This window comes from Stylophora pistillata, chromosome 7 (genome assembly GCF_964205215.1).
Source record: "Stylophora pistillata chromosome 7, jaStyPist1.2, whole genome shotgun sequence".
Taxonomy (NCBI): Eukaryota; Metazoa; Cnidaria; class Anthozoa; order Scleractinia; family Pocilloporidae; genus Stylophora; species Stylophora pistillata.
Genome location: NC_142525.1, coordinates 33,564,821 through 33,583,958, shown reverse-complemented (window position 1 = coordinate 33,583,958; position 19,138 = coordinate 33,564,821). Strand labels below are relative to the sequence as shown.

Genomic DNA, 19,138 nt, shown 5'->3' with positions numbered 1-19,138 from the left:
TCAAATGTTATCATGGAACTAACGACTACTGAGTATCGTAGAGAGAATATGGCTGAGGTTGCTATAAAGAGAAAATAAGGCGCCCTATTCGAAAAAAAAAGTGAATTGGTTGTATATTATTTCATGTTCGAAACATGATATTAGTCGATTTTGATTTGGATTGATCATTTTCATTTCTTAGAGGTATCCTGAAATTGTAATTCCCCCTCCCCCACCCCGTATGTTTTTATTATGTTTCTTTTTCCTCATTCACTTTTCGTGTTTCGAAGCTAGATTTATCACCAGAAATTAATTTGAATTGACTTGAGAGTTAAAATGTGTGTACTATGTTTTCTACTTTGGACAATATCCTACCCCGATGGAAGTTCAGCAATAAAATATAAAGTAGGCGCTTTGTGTTTTTGCCCTTCAAGAACCTGCTACACTTTTGGCACGCGATTGGTCCAAAAACTGTCATGTGACTGAATACACTGAAGTACGAAGTATACAGTCTCGTGTCCAAATCCTGCTGTGTACTGTAACGAACAAGTCTAATGGATAAACCGTCAATTCCCTCAGAGAGAGAACAACAAAGGTTAACAAACTTTCTTTGCTCCCTCCCCCCCCCGTCTCTTCATCACCACTGGGTACTACCCTTCCTCAAAAGTGGTTACCCATGATGTTTCACTCTAATATTTTCCATAATTTTTGTTATTGCGGATCTTACTTTTTATCGCAGCATTAGGATTAATTCATTCTCCGTCAAAGCAAATCACGGCCATAGTCGTTACGCGTGCTAATACGATGACAGTTTCAAATTAGAAACTGGCCAGATTGCAAAAAATAATTGTTAAAAGTTTTGACTACCAATTGTAACCAGTGACGGATCTAGGGAGGGGCGCCCCACTCCTTACTTTTAATAAAAAACTCTACACAGAGAGAAGAAAGGCCGGCAGGTGAACACACACAAACAGAAAGGTCCGGATCCGCCAGTGGTAACGTAGATAAAATGTTGGGATGACCGCTGTGTATGGAAACACCGCTTATGTTGTCTCTCTTATATCAACAACCATTTATTCTTTACGGTGGCCAATTTACAATTTGAACTTAGTTGATATAACCAAATACCTTATATTAACAACAACAACCGTGATAACACAAAATAAACACTGAAAGGCGGTGCAAAAAAAGTCATTCAATGGTTGATGATTCCATTCAATTTCACCATAAGTCCAAAAGTTATAAAAATGACGCTCCACTGGAGCCAAACCTTACGAGCACACTGCTATTTTTTCCGGGCCTGATCCACCATCACTTTGCGTGACATAAACTTGCGTGAGGTTCAGCCAGCAGCACTAACCTTCAGCGGATTTGCCTATGAGCATATGCACGCATATGTTCACGTAAGTTGAAGTTGGGAATCAAGCTGGATAGGGCATCAAGGCTTTATTTTCGAGTTCCAAAGCGTTACAATCGATATAGTTTTAAATAGATTCCATCATGGCGATGCAGGACGTTATAAATAAGGTGAAGGGAACGGCTCTCGGAGTTGCGGAGTACTTGACACCTGTTTTGAAGGTGTGTTACAAATTATCTACCTAATCGAAAATCCTGTTTTGCAGTTTTGTTTCGGTTGTTTCCGATTAATTTAGAAAATTACTTATCTCTTCTGTGAATTTAGGAGTCAAAGTTTCAAGAAACGGGCGTCATTACTCCGGAAGAAGTACGTATTTAATTTTTTTTTTTTATCCGCGCAATCTATATTTGGAATTTGTACTCTATAAGAGTTCGTCTGGCCCACTCGGACTTAGGTTAGGGCTCCATAATAAATGATAGACTTACTTATTTTTATTGTATGACTCAACCACGTCTTTCACTTTTGAGTGCTTAGAGCGATGTTTATACGAAGGAAACCGAAACAACATTAAAGCGACTACTGTAGATCTCAATCGACCATTTCTTCTCGTCGGAATTGTCAAACTTACAGGTTCATGCACTACATTTACTCAGGTCACCTTTAAATGATGTTAAACAACCACTCTAAAGGAGGATAATGATGATGTTCATTAAATTCAATCGCGCCGAAGCAACTAAAAATGGTCAAGAATTTAGATGGCATCAATTTTTTGTTTCATGCGATTGGATTGGTCAATTTTGTTGAAACAATAGCATTCACACTGCCATTGTTGATTATGAAATCTGATTGTCATGGTTAGAGAAATGCATAGTGGGATTGTTGTCAGCAGAAGTGTATGATGTTTCTGCAACCTTAGCAAAGAAGCTTTTGCATACAGTTATACCATGGCATTATATATAAAGAAAAGAATACCATAAACCTCTTGTTCAAACCATGAATTGTATCACTGTTAGTAATAGAAATAATTTTATTTCATTACATATTTATTTTCGAATTTTTTCTTTGCATGATCTACAGTTTGTTGCAGCAGGAGATCACCTAGTACATCACTGTCCAACATGGAAATGGTTCGTGTCATATCATGTTTTGTTGAGCTTATCTGATCTACATATGTTTGCCCTGGGCATATGCTTTTTGACCTTAGACACGAAGGCGCACTATAAAAGGAGCCTTAGGTCCCACAGGACCATTTGTTATTCAACCGTTGTGTGATGTAGAACTCTTAGAGTCAAGTCAGCTTGAGCTACAGCTAATCCACAGCAGTGAACAGCGGGCACATTCCTTAAAATTGTTTTATGTCTTTATCGCAGTACAAGAATTTTTGAGATTTGTATTTCCTTTCTCCAATGGAAACTGTCTTTATTTGTGGTGGTGAATTTGAGATCAAAGTAGGTGGTTTGCATCATGCCACCATGCTGGTGGAAGTAAACAATAGATATCTCATTAGCTCCTTTTGTTCGTCTACCAGCATTTAAATTTGACCCGCACATGTCAAGGGCGAGTGACAAATGAGCCTAGGACTTCCCAGGGAAGACTTCTTTATATAGCGTGCCTTCATGTTTAAACCTTTCACTCCAAAGAGTGATGAAGAAGTTACTTCTCCCTATAATGTCAGTGTTATTTCTGGCAAACAGGTGATGAGAATATAGAAAAATGTCGATAGCAGATACTGTTGTGATCAATGCCCAGTTTCCAGAATTAACAATGGAAGGAAGGATTGTTGGCAATAAAAAGAATCACTTTTGAAGTTATAGGAGTGGAAGCATTGAATTGAAGCTTCAGTAGAGTACTTCTGAATGAGTGTTGTAAAACCAAATAAATTTTAATCCCTGAAAAAAACATTAGGCAATCAGACTGAATGTTAGCAATACAGAAAGCCAAGGAGAACTCAAATTGAAGATGGGTGGTCAGCTTAACCCTTTGATCCCTTAGCGTGATTAGTGTCTAATTTCTCCTCACAATTTCAGCCCTAACTTGCATATTGAGGTCAGGAGGATAAAGGAACTGATCACCAACTAAAGAAGCTCTTGACTGTTAAACCAATTCTCCTTGTCAGCATCTCATAAAATGAATAGACTGAGATACTTAGGAGAATATGTAGACTGATTTTGGGCTGTAAAGGGGAGGTAGCCACTAAGGCTAGTACAGATTTAGCAGCCTGTTCAAACTCTTAATGTTGTTAATTCAATTTATCCTGCAAAGTGACACTTTTTATTTGAAACTTGTTTGGGTCTTTTTTCACCAGGGATTCAGGACCTGATGATACTAAAATAAAGAGCTATCTTCCAAAAGACAAGCAGTTTTTGTATACAAAGAATGGTAAGGATGTGTTTTGCATTACTTTGTAAAACTGATACACCTTTGATACATTCTGTTTGTCTTTCTCTATTTCTTAATGATTTGCCTCTAGTTCCATGCTATAAGCGATGCAAAGAAATGGAACACCAGGAGGAAAATGAAGCAATTGTTGAACCCGATGAAGACGGTGGGTGGGTGGACACTCACCACCATGTTGATCCAAGTGGGGAACAAGCTGTCACCGGCGCTCAGGAGTCATTTGCAGAGATGACACTTGAATCTGACAAGGCAAGTGCTAATCAATAAAGGAAGCAAGTTTATAAAGAAACTGTGAACTGTGGCACTGCGTTGTTGTTGGGGACAGGGGGGGGGGGCGGTATTACAAGATGCTTTGGTTTTACCAATTGGGTTGATATTGAATAAAAGATGTGAATCAATTGGTTACTTAAGACTTTCTAAAGCTGTCGTTTCCAGTATTAGCTCTTTGTCAGAGAAAAGGGCTTTGCACTGACAAATGCTAATGCTAGAAACATCAGCTTTGAAACTCAGTTAATAAAACCCAAATTACCTTTTTACTCCCAGCAATGCAGCACCACAATTTCTTTAGAAACTTGCTCCCTTAATTCAAAGGGCTAACCATTTGCCAAGGGTTACACTCAAACCTAGGCTAAAGAAACTCTCGTGACCAATTTACATTATGAACTAATTTGATAAAACAAAGTTACTTGCAAACTAGCTTGTGCTGATGACATACTAAGGGTACTCTTCAATGGAATGTTGAAAAACCTTGACCCGTTAAAAGTGATAACAACAGCAAAATTTAATTGTCTTTTAGGGCACAAAAGATGTAACACCAGTAGATAATGATGACGAAGATGAAGATGATGAAGAGGAGGCAGTAGATATGGAAGGTACCTGTACATGTACTCATGATTTTGTTCAACCTCATTAACAGTGGTACCAGACTAGAGCCAACACTGACAAATATTGTTTTGGTTGTGTCTAGTTCGCAATCACACATCACCCTTTCAATGTTTGTCATGTAAAATTGAATTTTATGAGCAGAGTTTTCCGTATTTGATACAAGGTTTGAAATTGGGGAATATCCCTAGGTTTAGCTGGGGGATATTTGGTCATGTGATGCATTTTGACCAATGGCATGCAGTCCCAGAATGTCCCTGTTAAAGCTTCAATCTGGAGCATGGAAATTGTTGTTTGGGATTCCCAAATTTTCTTTGTCTGTCATGTATTATAAATGAAACTGATGATTTTGTGTCTGAATTTTCAGCTTTTGAAGAAAGTGGAATGCTTGAAAGTGATGAGGTACAGTATTTTCCGAGGTGGAAAAATCAATATTCCTATTAAATCACCTCGTGATACATGAACAATTCAGTAATGATAATGAAGCAGGTGACCAGGCCTGTTGCCTTATCAGTAACGTCTACCTTGTCTTATTGCAGGCTACCTTGTCAATCAAAGCATCATCTAAAGCTGAGTCAGGGGGGGAGGGTGCAACAGATGCAAGCGCCTCTGGAGGAATTCTGCAAACAAGAACTTATGACATGTACATCACATATGACAAATATTATCAAACACCACGACTGTGGCTGTTTGGTTACAATGAGGTAAGAGTCTTTTGAATCTCATTACACTGAAAATATAAAGCCAAAACTTGTGTCATAAAAGCCAAAACATCTGGTTTGCACCTAGACAAACTTTCGTTGTTCTTTTTCTGTTCAAGCTTGTTAATTTGCTTTTGAGTAATACAAATGTATGTTATGGGTTCAAGCAATGTTTTGCATATATTTGTAAGGATTCTACTTCACAGAATTTCCTCCTGGCTTACATTCCTTATCAATTTTTTCCCTCAACAATACCCTGCTATAGGGGGAAACAGGGCTGAGTTAGAGAAAAGTATGGCATACGTATGCTTGTCAAACAGGATCAAAATGTCGAAGATAGAATTTATGTGTTGAGTTGCCATTTTTTTTAAGTCCAAATTTCAATATATATATATATATATATATATAAAGTGTGACTTGATTTTCGTAGAACAGTGCTCAATACATAGAAGTAGAGCGAAGTATATATTGTGGGAGGAAAAAGACAAGTAAACTACAAGTTCATCCCTACAAGCCCACTCATCAGGAGATTTTCCCCTGATGAGCGGGCGACCACGAAACAGGCTTGTAGGGATGAACTTGTAGTTTACTTGTCTTTTTCCTCCCACAATATATATATATATATATATATTCAAAGAGCAATATTTACCTCCAAAAACTGCAATATATATGTCCAAATGGTATAATTTATTCTTCTGAGTTATTTTCTCGATTTATATATCTCTTTGGTGTCGATATAAATATTTCACCCAGTAATTTCGACAAATATATTTTTTTTGTTAAGTGCGTTATGTAATTCAACTTTGGAATCTCTCTATACGTCATCTATAAGTACCTGATGAAATGTCCGCTATCACGTGAGCGGGAATTTTAAGAACAGCATGGTGGCCAACTGGCTTCCAAGCGTAGATGGTTTTTTTATTTCACTGGTGAATGTCATACGAGGGGCAAGAAATCACTTGTCCACCAACCAAGTTGACAGTGCAGAGTTCTGGTGTCGAAGACTTGATTATTATGAATGAACTTTGAGGTTGTTGTCAGCCAGAGTGCCCCGGTCAAATTACCTTTGTTCCAGATTTGGAGATCTTAATGGAGACCATTAGAGATCTTTGAGAGACTCTTGGTGCTCGAAGTTTTCGTAGCCAATTTGAAGATGAAGGACAATGTGCTGTTCAAAATCTCTGCCCTGTTGACAACACAGGAAGAACAGGAAGGCCTAGGTACATTATATCCGACACCCAGATTAGATCGCTCAGGGAGGAAGGATTTCGATGGACAGATGTGGCACGATTACTGGGAGTTTCACTGATAACTTTATGGAGAAGACATTCACCAGTGAAATAAAAAAAACCATCTACATTTGCAAGCCAGTTGGCCACCATGCTGTTCTTAAAATTCACACTCACGTGATAGCGGCCATTTCATCAGGTACTTAGATGACGCCTAGAGAGATTCCAAAGTTGAAATACATAACACACTTAACATAAAAAATATATTTGTTGAAATACTGGGTGAAATATTTATATTGACATGAAAGAAATATATAAATCAAGAAAATAACTCAGAAGAATAAATTATACCATTTGGACATATATAATGCAGTGTTTGGAGGTAAATATTGCTCTTTGAATATATATTGAAATTTGGACATAAATATGGCAACTCCATACATAAATTCTGTCTTCGACATTAATGATCCTGTTTGACAAGCATACATACGTGCATATACACAGAGCTTTACCTTTATGTACAGTGCCTCTCCCGTACAAAATGGGTCAGTGTATAGCTTTGCGTTAAAGGGTGCAAAGGTTTCTGATGCACTTATTCATTTACAGGGCTCAACACTAACTTTTCAACTTACTAGCTAAGTGGCTGGTGACAACTTAGATATTACAACAATTTCAGTTTGTTCACTAGCCAGTGGAAATCAAAAACCACCAGCCAGAACTGAATTTCTACTAGTTTGTAGCTAGTTGGCTACCATTAATGTCGAGCTCTGATTTATAACTAATTTTATAAATTTCACTGCTACAAGCATAAAGTTTTGCCTTTCAATTGACCCAAAAGCACCTTTTCTGCAGGGGTCAAGGCAAATAGTTAAATGAAGGGTCACTGCACAAAGATTTTCCCAGGTTACCAAGGGTTTGGTAGAGGTATTGATAGAACAAGGTGATTTGCAGGTTAGATATTTTTTCCTTTGGAACAAGCAGTAATAAGATAATCACATTATCGTGGGTATGTTTTATCTTGCAGAACCGAGAACCTCTTGCTGTAGAAGAGATGTATGAGGATATGAGTCAGGTAAAATTTTAGATGAGTATTGTAGGCTGATTTTTGTACCATGATTTTATTGTTTTCTCTGCATTGTAGGATCATGCAAAGAAAACAGTAACAGTAGAAGCTCATCCTCACTTGCCAATGACCATGGCATCTGTTCATCCTTGTAGGTGAGTTGTAACAACTGTGGTCTTGGGACTGATCTTCACCTTTATTCTCCTAAATGCCTTGTACTTCTTTTATGTTACTTCACCTATGAGAATTTGGTGCCCATCCCTTTCTGCTGTTCCTACAATCTGATAAGAATCTGATTTTGAAGGATTGAATTCCCTGAAAACAGATCCTTTGAATCAATTGCTGCTGACTTCAATCTCCTTTTCCTCTCTACTCTTATTCACATTCATAATATTTGCCCTAATATTAAATACCAATGCTTTGATTCCTAAGAGTGAACATCATCTAATTTATCTTTGCAATATCACCTCTGAATCACACAGTAAAGTAACAAGAGTAAAGGAAAGGATCATCAACTGAAGAAGGTCTCGATTGTTAAACAAGTTCTCTTTGTATGCACTATGCATACTAATGTTATTTTGTAAAGGGTTCAAATGACATCAGTAGGTTTATTCTTTTCATCCTCATCATCTGTTTGGATATTATGAAGGTAAGTAATGGTCACTTCTAAAAATGACAAACGGACACCTATCCAAAATGGACACCGATACTTTAGTGCAAGTGCTGAATTTTGGAGAAAGGTCTCTTGGAATCATTTATTGCGTGACTTTGAGACACTCTTCGAGTCTGATAATACTCCAGTGAACAAAGCACAGTGATCCTGTAAAAGATCATATCAAAACTACTTAATCTGGAGTGCAGTCGAAAATTGTTATTAAATATGTTACTGCGTCATCTTAGTCCACCAAGAGAGAAAAAAAAGAGCACCGTGATTGGCGCAAATCCGTAGTCACGTGGTTGTTTTAACTCGTTAGACACGCAGACGTAATGAAGAAGATCATACAGACAGTCGCTGATGGTGGAGGAGAGCTTGGAGTTCATATGTATCCTTTGATTGTCATGCAATACGTGCGATGTTGTGAGATGAAAGGCGTTATCACGCGTTATCTTAGAACGTGATCACGCAAGAGAGTGCATACCTTGTTCGACAAACTGAGCAAAATGAGCACACAGAAGCGTAGAGACGGTCTTCTTCCGTGTCACTTAGTAGTGGTGATAGACACTTAACAATATGACTAATCATCTGGCATTATTGAAGTAACGTGACTTTCTTAGACCAATCAGGGATAAGACAAATCATATTGGAGGCCGAGCCAAGATTTCCTAAGTAAACAGAAGACAAAGATGATGGAGATATGAGACATATCAAAACATGTTCTGCAAATTAAAAACATCCATGATCTGTTCAAAGAGACAAAATTCGTCCTGCGATCTGAGCCAACTTTGTTGTCGGAATTGAATGGAGAATTTAGAAGAAGCCCCTGTTTTGATCTTATGTTTTCCTTGACTTTTTCCCAACAGGTATCTGCTTATCTTTCTCAAATTCGTCCAGGCTGTTATACCCACAATAGAGTACGACTATACGAGGCACTTTACCATGTGATCTTGAACAAAACCAAGTAAATAGTCCATTTCCGAATTACCCTTGACCTCATTTTCAAAACGAGGCCTGGTGCTCAACCATTCTTGTGAATATGAGTTTAATTTGCATGTGAATGAAAATTCATAATCATATGAAAGGATGAGCACCAGGACTCGTTTTGAAAATGAGGCCAAGGGTAATTCGGAAATAGGCTATTTAACCCTTTTACTCCCACGGGTGACCAAGACCGAATTTCTCCTTACAGTCTAAATACCAAATCAAGCAGACAAGTGAGGAGAATAAAGAAAAATCATGACCTCAATTAGGGGATCATTAGTAGATCCAATACCGGATTCTCCGAACTACCATCTTAAAAATTGTGTAGCAGACATTAAGTAGAATTACTAATGTCGTATCGAGAGTGAAAGGGCTAAAATTCCTGAAATAGGACATATTTTCAATGGCTTGTGAAAGTAATTGTGTTTTGGTAGTGGTTTCGTGGCGGTAAAAAAATAATTATTAAATAGTGTCGTTTACGAAAATTAGTTTTGTTATTGATTCTTCTTGATACGCGTTTTGCTTTCCACTGTAGGAAAGGTAAAACGAAAATATTTTATAATGCAAAAAGTAAAATAGTGTTCATGGTGTGAGAACTTCATCTCGTGAAATTACAAGATAATGTTCCTAAATGAGTAAGAACAAAATCTGCGGGAGCAGTGAGAGAGGATTGAGCCTCTTTTTAATAGTAGGTCGTATTAAAAAAAACTGAGGTATAATTACAAACGCAGGTTCTGAAGAAGTTCACATATTTTGAAATAAAATTTATAGAATATCCCAGTTGCTGTCTTATGCTCTACCTTCGTTTTGTTCATAATTATAGCAAAATCAAAGGCAATTAACGTGAATTGAAGTATCTTAAATTATTATTTCTCTCAGTTACTGGTCAAATTAGTGGGCTGTATTTCACTGCTCGGCCCATTTTATTCCGCCATCCCCTTCTGTTTCAACCCAGAGGTACCAAAGCAAATGTTACTTCTCGATTCGTACTGTAAGTTACGAAACCCGTTTATTTTTCGACCAGAAATAATTTGGTGCGTTGAGTTACAGCCGTGAGTACGGACCTCAAACTCGGTTAGTAAGACTGGTATTGGTAAAAATGATAATGCTAATTAAAATAGGAATAAAGATGACTAATTGGAGGGCTTTTTCTTTCATCTAACGCCATGCGAAGAATCCGATACTATCCAGTTCTTCACGTAATTGCGCTTCTTGGCTCTCACTCAAAGAGAGGGGTGAACGAGCGGGCCCTAGGTCCAAGCCGAGGAATCTCATGATGGCTTTACCGACGGCAGCGTGGCCTCCTAGGAAAGTAAACAAACCGTGATTAACGATGAACTTTTCCTTACAACCACATAACGTGGAAAACGTAATTCTCTTCACTTGTTAACCTTTTCACGCCTATAGGAGACTGGTATCTAATTTCTCCTTACAATATCACCCCTTTATTACATCCATTTTGAAATCACTGGTGGTCCCTGTAATCTGATTGGCTCTAATTGGTGCGATTTATTCACGAATCGCACCATTCTTTGCTCTAAATCGCATCATTTTATGCTCGACTGAGTTTTTGTCACATGACGTCAAAGTCTTCCTGTTTTGCATACAAAATAGTAAAAGCGTCTCCGGTTCCTCTTTTTATTTAAAAACCGGCTCAGTACTGCATCAGTAAAATATTTGAATTGACCAGGTCCTGCATTTGGGCGATTTTCAAAATGGATGTAATAAAGTGGTAATTGAACCTCATGTCGCGCAATTTTGGTCTGAAATCATACTTGTGATTTCAAATCGAACTCACGGTGCGCGCTCGTTCGATTTTGAAATCACGCGTATGATTTCAGCCGAAATTACACTCCACTCAGTTCAATTACCATTATGAATTACACACTAAGGTCACCAGCAGAATGGAACTGATCACTAAATAAAGAAGCTCTTGATTGTTAAACAAATTCTCCTTGTCAGCAACTCAGGAAATGTATAGAGAATATGCATACTGATGTTAGGGTGTGAGGGGTTAAGAGGAAACACTCACCGTACTTACAGTATAACTTTATCATTGCTTGAGACCGATACTACAGAAGGAAAAGAAGATCAGTCTTCAGGAAAGACCAAGACCCTGTAATTGTTGTTGGAGTGGTGGGGGGGGGGGGGGGAGGGGGTTAGAGGAGGTTAGGTCGGAACTACATACATATTTTTAAAACCGAGTATTTCAACATGCAATCCTGTCGTGGCAAGAATTTTGGTGTCAGGGATGTAGTAAACATACCCACAGGTCTAAAGGGGAGGGGGAGGGGTTGGGGAAAAGGTCCGCGTACCCCAGACCTCCCCGCTTAATCCACCACTAGAACGTTCACAATCAGTTCATCTTAAGCACCAACTTGACAATGACTTGCGAGTACAGTAGAGCAATCTTTAATGGCGGGTCGAACATAATCCGGGATTGCATTTGTTGATTAGTTCTACTTTATTTCGCATTGAGATTGGTTCAGAAAACCCCTACCGTCCTCCCAACCAATCAGATGCAAGGCTAAAATCAATTGCGACTTGGTACCTCGCATTTTCTCGCGCTTCTTGCAGTTTGCTTGATTTAAGTTCGGGCTCTCATTGGCTCCTTGTAATATTATCCTTTGTTGCGATTGGCTGTTGTGGTAACCTATTTTTACGATTACCAATCAAAAGCCATCCATCAAGCAAGCAGCCGATGAGAAAGCTGGGAGAATTACTAATCATATTTAAGGGGTTATGGATTAAACGCTGGTACAACAAGCTCCGAGAGTTGTTGTCGAGTCTGGAGATCTAGAAGAAAATACAGGGACAATACAAAGAGAACTGACTTGCTCCGATCTGGCTGTTTCCATATCGCTTTTGTCAAAAGCATCCATGATCCGACCGTGGAGCTTGCCAGCAAAGTTATAAGTTCTAGAACAACACAAGAAATCACACAACGTTTGTAAACAAATTTGTATCAAAAATTCCTTGGGTTTTTTTTTTTTTTTTTTTTTTTTCAAAAAATTGCATTTTTTAGTCATGGCTCTGTAAAATTTCTTCTCCAGGAATAATTTCCATTGCACTCCATTCTGCCTTCGGTAGATTCATCTCTTGTTTGTTTGCTGTTAATTATATTCGGTTTGCTTTTTTCTAGTCCCGCTCTGGTTTGTTTGCAGTTACGTGTTTTACTCTGATTTTATTTACGTTGTCTTACCCTCCAACGGTAGCACAAGCTCCCATGGCTAAGGCACTTAGGAGAATCTGAACAAAACAAACCAAAATCAAACATGATAGCAACTGAGTCCAGGGACCTTAAATGACACTGTCCTAATTTCTCTGCTTACCCTCGTCAAGTAGCCCAAGCCTGACAAAACTGAAGGCGATTTTTTACGCAGAGAAGAGAGACTGGGCAACTCGTTGGACCATGTTCATATAAATTCAGTCCATGAACCAAGTGGAGCTTCTTGTCCGAGCTCATGGTTCTGTTGCTAGCATGAAGCTAGCAACTGCATTTCCCTGTCTCATGTATGGAATGTTATTACATCGCAATTACCCTTCAACAGCAAGATTCCTTAAAAGTTCACCAGAAGCCATTTATACTCCAGAGTGGAGAGAAGCACTGTGAAAGTAGACTTTCCTACCCAAAAACACGATACCATGACACAGCCAGGGGTTGAATACGCACCTCTCGCCCTGCCAGTTAACAGGATATGCCTCCCCCCACTCTAGAATAAAATCACTTCCTGCACTTAGGAAGGATATTTTCAGGATTCTCTTCACAGTTACTGAACAGTTCCACACTTAAACTCACCTCATCACCGCCAAACAGAATCGAAAATCTTTGATCTTCGATAATAAGACAGCGGCCCAGGTCAAACATATTACCACTTGTGAACTTCACTCCTGTTAAAGTTGGAATCTTGGGAATGGCAGCTTTTAAAAAATCTTCCATCAGAACTATGACAATAAAATTAATCCAGTTTTAGAGGTATGGTAACTGGTTGGACACACAGGAGCCATTGGACATCTTTACTTCCTTAAGTATTTTATCAAATGACAGCTAAGTCTTAAAGATTATGACATCATGTTACATCCTAATGGGGACACAAGCACATACATGAGAAGGGCGCGCAGACTCGGAACGATCACTCCTTCGTTCATTCGTGTGCTCGTCATTCGTTTGTTCTTCTGTTCGTTTATTCACTCGTTCCTTCGTTCCTTCGTCCGTCCGTGGTTCGCTCGTCGTTCGCTCAATCGTTCGTTCGTCGGATTGTGGGTTCACCCTTTATCCGTTTGTTCATTCACTCGTTCGTTCGATTGTTTCGTCGTTCGTTTACGATACATTCATGGTATCTCTAATACTTACATGGGATGTTAGTCCAAGCTGGTATATGATAGTAAAATAAAGGAGTATTTGGTGCACACTCTGCTACAAGACGAACATACTCTACAAGATCATCTGCAAGAAGGAAAGAATACTGCATAATCATAACAATGTATTCTACTGTATTGTTATCACTGGCTTTGAAATTCAGAACAATCGTTTTGTTTCTAAATCACCACTCAAAAGGTGTAAAGTACCAAATGTATTGAAGTTCGCGTTCTGAGGGCGTGGCCCTTCACCCACTCATTTTCTGTAGGCACATTCTAAGGGCACCAACTCCAGTTACCCCGCGTGTTCACATAACCAAAGGCAACCCAAGCTTGCACAATCGTGAACTTCCGTAGATATGGAAAAATGTTTATGTTGTACTATAAGAAGATAAAGATTTAATCTTCTATAGATTTGCAAGAGAACGATAACATACAAAATATTGCAAGTAACAGACACGCACCAACAGACTGGGGAGTAAAGAAACTCGTGGCCATCAGAGCGATTGCTGTTGCTCCTTTGTTTTCAGAATGTCTCGCCTATAAAAAGATTCACACAAATTAATTCTAAGTCTTAAGGAGCAATCTCCCAACTCAAGGGCGTGGCTTTAAGGACATAAATACCTGTCTAGAAAAAGTGATAATTTGCAACATAGTTAATCGAGGGGAAGAAATGAGAAACTAAACTTTATATGTCCCAAGTACCAAATTCTGCCTACCAGCTCTTGTGAGTCTTTTAAGTTTGAGGTTCCAACATGTATTATTATATTTTCAAACCTGGAAAGAAGGAATAGCCTCAGTTCATTGACAAATTGAAACTCAGTTAAATAATTTATGCAGAGATGCATTGTCATGCTTAGTGATGCTCACACTGACTTATAAATAGAATAGCATATGGAACCAAATGTGAACCACATATGTTAAGCTGTTATAATTGTTGCTATCATTTGATAAGCTGTAAATGAGGTTGCGTGAAGCAAACAAGTGACTTTACTACTCAGACATTGTTTTATTATTATCATTATTAGTAGTAGTATAATTAAATTATCCTTAATATTATTACTATTATGATAATTCTAAGCAGCATTAAAAGATAATTATTGATTAATTATTTTAAGCAGCATTAAAAGATATTTATTGATTTATTTAAGGACACAACACTGATCCACCTGTCTTTTCCAACTTCAATCCACTTCTCAGCAAGTTTCTTCCTCTCCTCCACTGTCAATAAAGTGCTTTCTCCAGTTGTACCAGATACTTGGGACATTAAAACAAATGGCAAGATTAAGCCCACATCCGTGAAAAATAATTAATTAAAATATATATACTTATTATATACTTATATACTTTATTTAACATGGCTAACACTTAGCTATATAAAGCTACTTTACAGGTCAGTCATGAAAAGAAAAGATAAATAAATAAACTTAGAAGCTATGTAAAAGTGTTTAAAATGATTTAGTATAATGGAAACGCTTAAATTTATAGAACTATTAACTTATAAAACAAGAATAAGTTGCGATAAGAGATTGCTTTGCCAAGTGTTTAAAATGATATAGTATATACAAACTACAATTATAAAACTCTAATGCTTATATACTAAGAAAGCTAAGTTAAATACAAAAAATAGGGAGCTATAAACCTGCAAGGTCGAGCTCCTTGAGTTCACGTTTAGAACTGTGATAGGTATCCATATTTCTCAAATTATTAGGAATAGTGCTGGTAAATACCATTGCAATTTACAGGAGATGTTGTTTGAACACTTAAAATTGGCTGCCTCAAGCCCACCCCACTGGGTCACCCAAGCAAAACATTTATTGCAACTAGACACTAGAGGGTGAGAGAGTTTTGCTTATTGGATGTAGCTAACATTTCAGATTAGGGTTTCATTTCATTTATAGACAAGAATGAAACTTAACTAAAAAGCCACAAGAACAAGAGTCTAAAATTTTCCACCAAGAAGAAAATAAGATAATGATGATTTTGAACAAGGACAAAAAGTTTTAATTCGACATCAATAAGCTGGGTGGCCACTAGAGCTCATTTAGCTTTCTGTAGGATGATTGATACACTTAAGAGTATTACGGTAACCACTCTGCCTGAATGGGATGCCAGTCAATGCCATGTTACCACCCCAACATTCTATATATGAGGCTTATCTGACAGCTTGCCATTACCCACATGAACACATTTAAGCTGCTGCACCCAGCAAAATGTATATATTACCATAGCCACATGACTTCAGACCAGCACAGAAAAAATAGCTTTGCCCGGGGAATTGAAATAACAAATCAAGAACTACAACATCAAAATAGCTGAGAGGTGAACTAAGATGCAGATGTAATCACAACACAATCACAGTTGAATACATGTTCAAAATATCACAATATCACAATATCCATGGGTTATCCAGAAAATGCAAAAGATGCTAGGATTTCTTAAACTAATACATCATACCAAATAAACCTTTGGTGTTCTCATTTTGCAGATGCTGTGCATATTTTTCTATCACACTTAAATTCAGCTCCCTGCAATCCAAATGGATAAATAAATAAAAGAAATAAATAAAGTAATTCAATCAAAATAACAATAAAAATAGAAAAGGAATTAGCATCTTAAATTAGAAGAACCAAAAATAAAATAACATGGCATATCAGACACAACACCAAAAACAAACTTGATCTTTATACTAAAGGGTGGTAAAGTTACAGCAAAGAAGCATTACCACGAATTGTCTTTGTTTATATTCTATCCATAAAACAAGAGAATACAAAATAGACTGTCTTACCCACTATCATCAAATGGTGTAAGTGTTGCTACAATTAACCCTTCAATCTACAACAGGACCATACATATATCAATTTAATAAAATGCTAAACTTTGTATACAAAAGTACACATGCAAGCTCCCAGTGAGGATCAGTTAAGTCATTGGAAGGGAGTGTGTCAGAATGGGGGGATTAAATCAGACATAGAAAGTTATAATGGTTATCATAAAAAAAAACAGAAAACAAAAATCAAGTCTGTGTCAATAAATTTTCAACAGCCCTAGCCTTTGGATTTAGGAAACTGCTCAAATAAGTCCCCCTGCCCCCGCCCCCCCCCCCCCCCCAAACTCCCTTCCACACGATCTGCCTTAAACAAAATCCTTACTTAGTCACTAATTATTTACCTTAGGAGAAGGAGAAGAGGGGTGGAGTGGGGGGCACTGAGTAATCTAACTGTGCCTAAACCACATTTTTCGATGCTCATATGTAGCAAAAATTTTAAGGTCTTTGGGTTTCATAAGCTGGTTTATTTGACGAGGAATTATTTTCATAACTTATTTCATAACTGCCAAAATCTCGCCACAAATACCCTTGGGATAGGGGGCTGAAGCTCTGAAATAACTGACGACGATGCCCCATTACATTCCAAAGACAATGCAAGGAGGTCTTGTATGAATCAGGCAAATCGCTAAGACTCCAGCAACCGCGAAAATTTCAAAACGGGAAGAAACTCCAAAACGTCTTTCCGTGCTCTACGATCATTGCATCTAAAATATGAAATTATTGACCTGGTAAAGATTATCCTGGTCGATCACGTGCTGCAGCAAAACGCCAGATGAACATTACTCTTAGAAGCAACATTAAAATTAATATGCAAAACTTACTTTTTTCATGCTGTTATATACCATAATCTGCCACTACGCCTCTAGTAATGAACTCGAGGTGCCGCTCTGATCACCGTACAGCTTCGTGTGGGAGTGTGTGCAAATCTGTACATGATCCCAGCGAGGGGGGCCTGGGGTATATTAGAAACCGTAAAAACCGTAGAAATAATCATCCAAAACCGCACAAAAATTCCATCAAAACCGAAAAGTGCATGCAAAACCATCGAAACTGATAAATTTTCATATCCAGTTAAGAAAATCCCAATCGATCCGATACAATGGTGACAAGTGGAGCATACAGAGGTTTCACAGCTATTCGAGATCAATGGAGGGCTCAGTGAAGGCACATAATTGCTGCTCAGATCGAAGAGAAACCGGAACTAAGGAGGAAAAAAAATGCAATGAACAAAAAAATTAAAAAAAGTTTTTTGGCAGAAAAAACCAAAAACCGATCTGAAATATAGCCAAAACCGTAAATCCCAATACCCCCCTCCCCAAGGGATCCCGTCAAAAAATCTGGAATGGACAAAAGAGTGGATAGGGGAACACGTTGTTATGTGTGACATCTACTGCCTGCGGTTTTTCACATTTTGTTGTGGTTCTTGCTGAAATAAGCATCATGACAGAGAAATGGGTGAGAGTGAAAACGTCGCGCGATTCAAGCAACTCTTTTTGGAGCATCTGTAACTCTGTGTTTCTTCCTGCCCTCTCAAGTGCATCATTGTCGACCTCTTTTGGCAAAGGTGTTAAAATTCTTAAAAAAATTATCTCCACCTCAAAATAACCGAAACTTAGCACAGTTTAACGCGCAGTAGCCTGTTCCAGGCATTTAAGCAATAAAACGGAGCGCCAGTGCAACAAAGACTGCGGAGCGAAAAATCGAGGGAGGATTGGGCTGAGTCGTGTTAAGCTACGCAAATCGACCCGAGCCTCACGCGATCCAAACCCTTAAAAACTTTGTGTGACTGCCTGGGGATGATTATACATATCCGCTAAAGCTGCTCTTGTGCTAATAATATCTTTCACCCATACATAATTTCTCCTTATTCATTTTTAGTTTTGTTATCATTATAAATTTTTACATCATTATTGTAATTATTATTGATATATTTTCATTATCATTATTATTCTGCCTTTCAGAGGCATTTTTTTACGCTGATTTTCGACAGAAATCACGAGTTTGATGACATAACAACTGTGAATTCAAAGTCACCTAAATCAAAATCGTCAGAGTTGAACATTGTACGTTACGTTTTTGTTAGAATTTCAAAATATTAGAGCTTTAAGCCACAAGTTCTACTGAAAAAATTGGAAAAAATTCAATGTACAGAAAGTTCACCAAAATGAAATAAGATGCTTCATTCTCCTTCTGTTTTATGGATGAAGCACGCAGATTTGTACATATGGGCATCCTGTGGGTAAATATACTTTCACTGGACCACTCACGTGAGGCGTAACTAGTCCAGTGGTCAGTGCGCTGGCCTCTGGGTCAGATGGCCCGAGTTCAAGTCCTGGCTGGGGCTTGATGTTGTGTCCTTAAGCAAGACGCTTCACTAACATTGCCTCGTTTTCTTGGATAGGACGTAAAGCCGGAGGTCCCGTCTCCTGCACCTATCAATTAGTTAATTTCGGCAGGGGACGTTAAAGAACCCGCATCACGAGATTACTGTGATGTGGTCTGGCCTGTTTACTGGGAAGGGGGAAGGAGGCATCTGTAAAAATTTCTCCTTTATTAATTGTAAACTGCCGCCGACAGTCTGTGTAAAGCTCATTAGAGCATTTAAATCGATCTATATTATTATATATTATTTTTATTTCATTGTGACAGGAGTCAAGATAGATACTCACAACCTTGTCGCTTCAAGAAACATGGAAGTCCAC

General features: G+C 38.1%; 3 protein-coding genes across 4 annotated transcripts; 2 read left to right on the top strand and 1 right to left on the bottom strand.

Moving 5' to 3' along the window:
• Nucleotides 1–1,374: 1,374 nt before the first annotated feature.
• Nucleotides 1,375–10,027, top strand: LOC111339377 (ubiquitin-like-conjugating enzyme ATG3). Its single transcript, XM_022946031.2, has 12 exons — nucleotides 1,375–1,557; nucleotides 1,661–1,702; nucleotides 2,414–2,463; nucleotides 3,642–3,715; nucleotides 3,807–3,982; nucleotides 4,530–4,605; nucleotides 4,983–5,017; nucleotides 5,155–5,319; nucleotides 7,570–7,617; nucleotides 7,687–7,763; nucleotides 8,583–8,651; nucleotides 9,130–10,027. Exons 1-12 carry the CDS (start codon nucleotides 1,480–1,482, stop codon nucleotides 9,209–9,211), a joined length of 972 nt encoding a protein of 323 aa, XP_022801766.1. The 5' UTR covers nucleotides 1,375–1,479; the 3' UTR covers nucleotides 9,212–10,027.
• Nucleotides 5,986–7,563, top strand: LOC148727523 (uncharacterized). Its single transcript, XM_088728659.1, has 3 exons — nucleotides 5,986–5,996; nucleotides 6,179–6,335; nucleotides 6,433–7,563. The coding sequence occupies exons 1-3, from the start codon at nucleotides 5,986–5,988 to the stop codon at nucleotides 6,658–6,660; spliced, it is 396 nt and encodes a 131-aa protein (XP_088584785.1). The 3' UTR covers nucleotides 6,661–7,563.
• Nucleotides 9,897–17,402, bottom strand: LOC111339376 (N-acetylneuraminate lyase). Of its 2 annotated transcripts, none has more exons than XM_022946029.2 (12): nucleotides 17,258–17,401; nucleotides 16,395–16,441; nucleotides 16,064–16,134; nucleotides 14,776–14,863; nucleotides 14,326–14,383; nucleotides 14,071–14,146; nucleotides 13,602–13,694; nucleotides 13,047–13,192; nucleotides 12,450–12,496; nucleotides 12,082–12,166; nucleotides 11,280–11,319; nucleotides 9,897–10,551 (listed from the first exon to the last, which is right to left on the bottom strand). In XM_022946029.2, the coding sequence occupies exons 1-12, from the start codon at nucleotides 17,279–17,281 to the stop codon at nucleotides 10,406–10,408; spliced, it is 921 nt and encodes a 306-aa protein (XP_022801764.1). In that variant the 5' UTR covers nucleotides 17,282–17,401; the 3' UTR covers nucleotides 9,897–10,405. The 2 variants fall into 2 exon arrangements, with proteins under 2 accessions (XP_022801764.1, XP_022801765.1); XM_022946030.2 differs by having other exon boundaries at nucleotides 10,405–10,551; nucleotides 11,289–11,319; nucleotides 17,258–17,402.
• Between the last annotated feature and the right edge of the window lie 1,736 nt (nucleotides 17,403–19,138).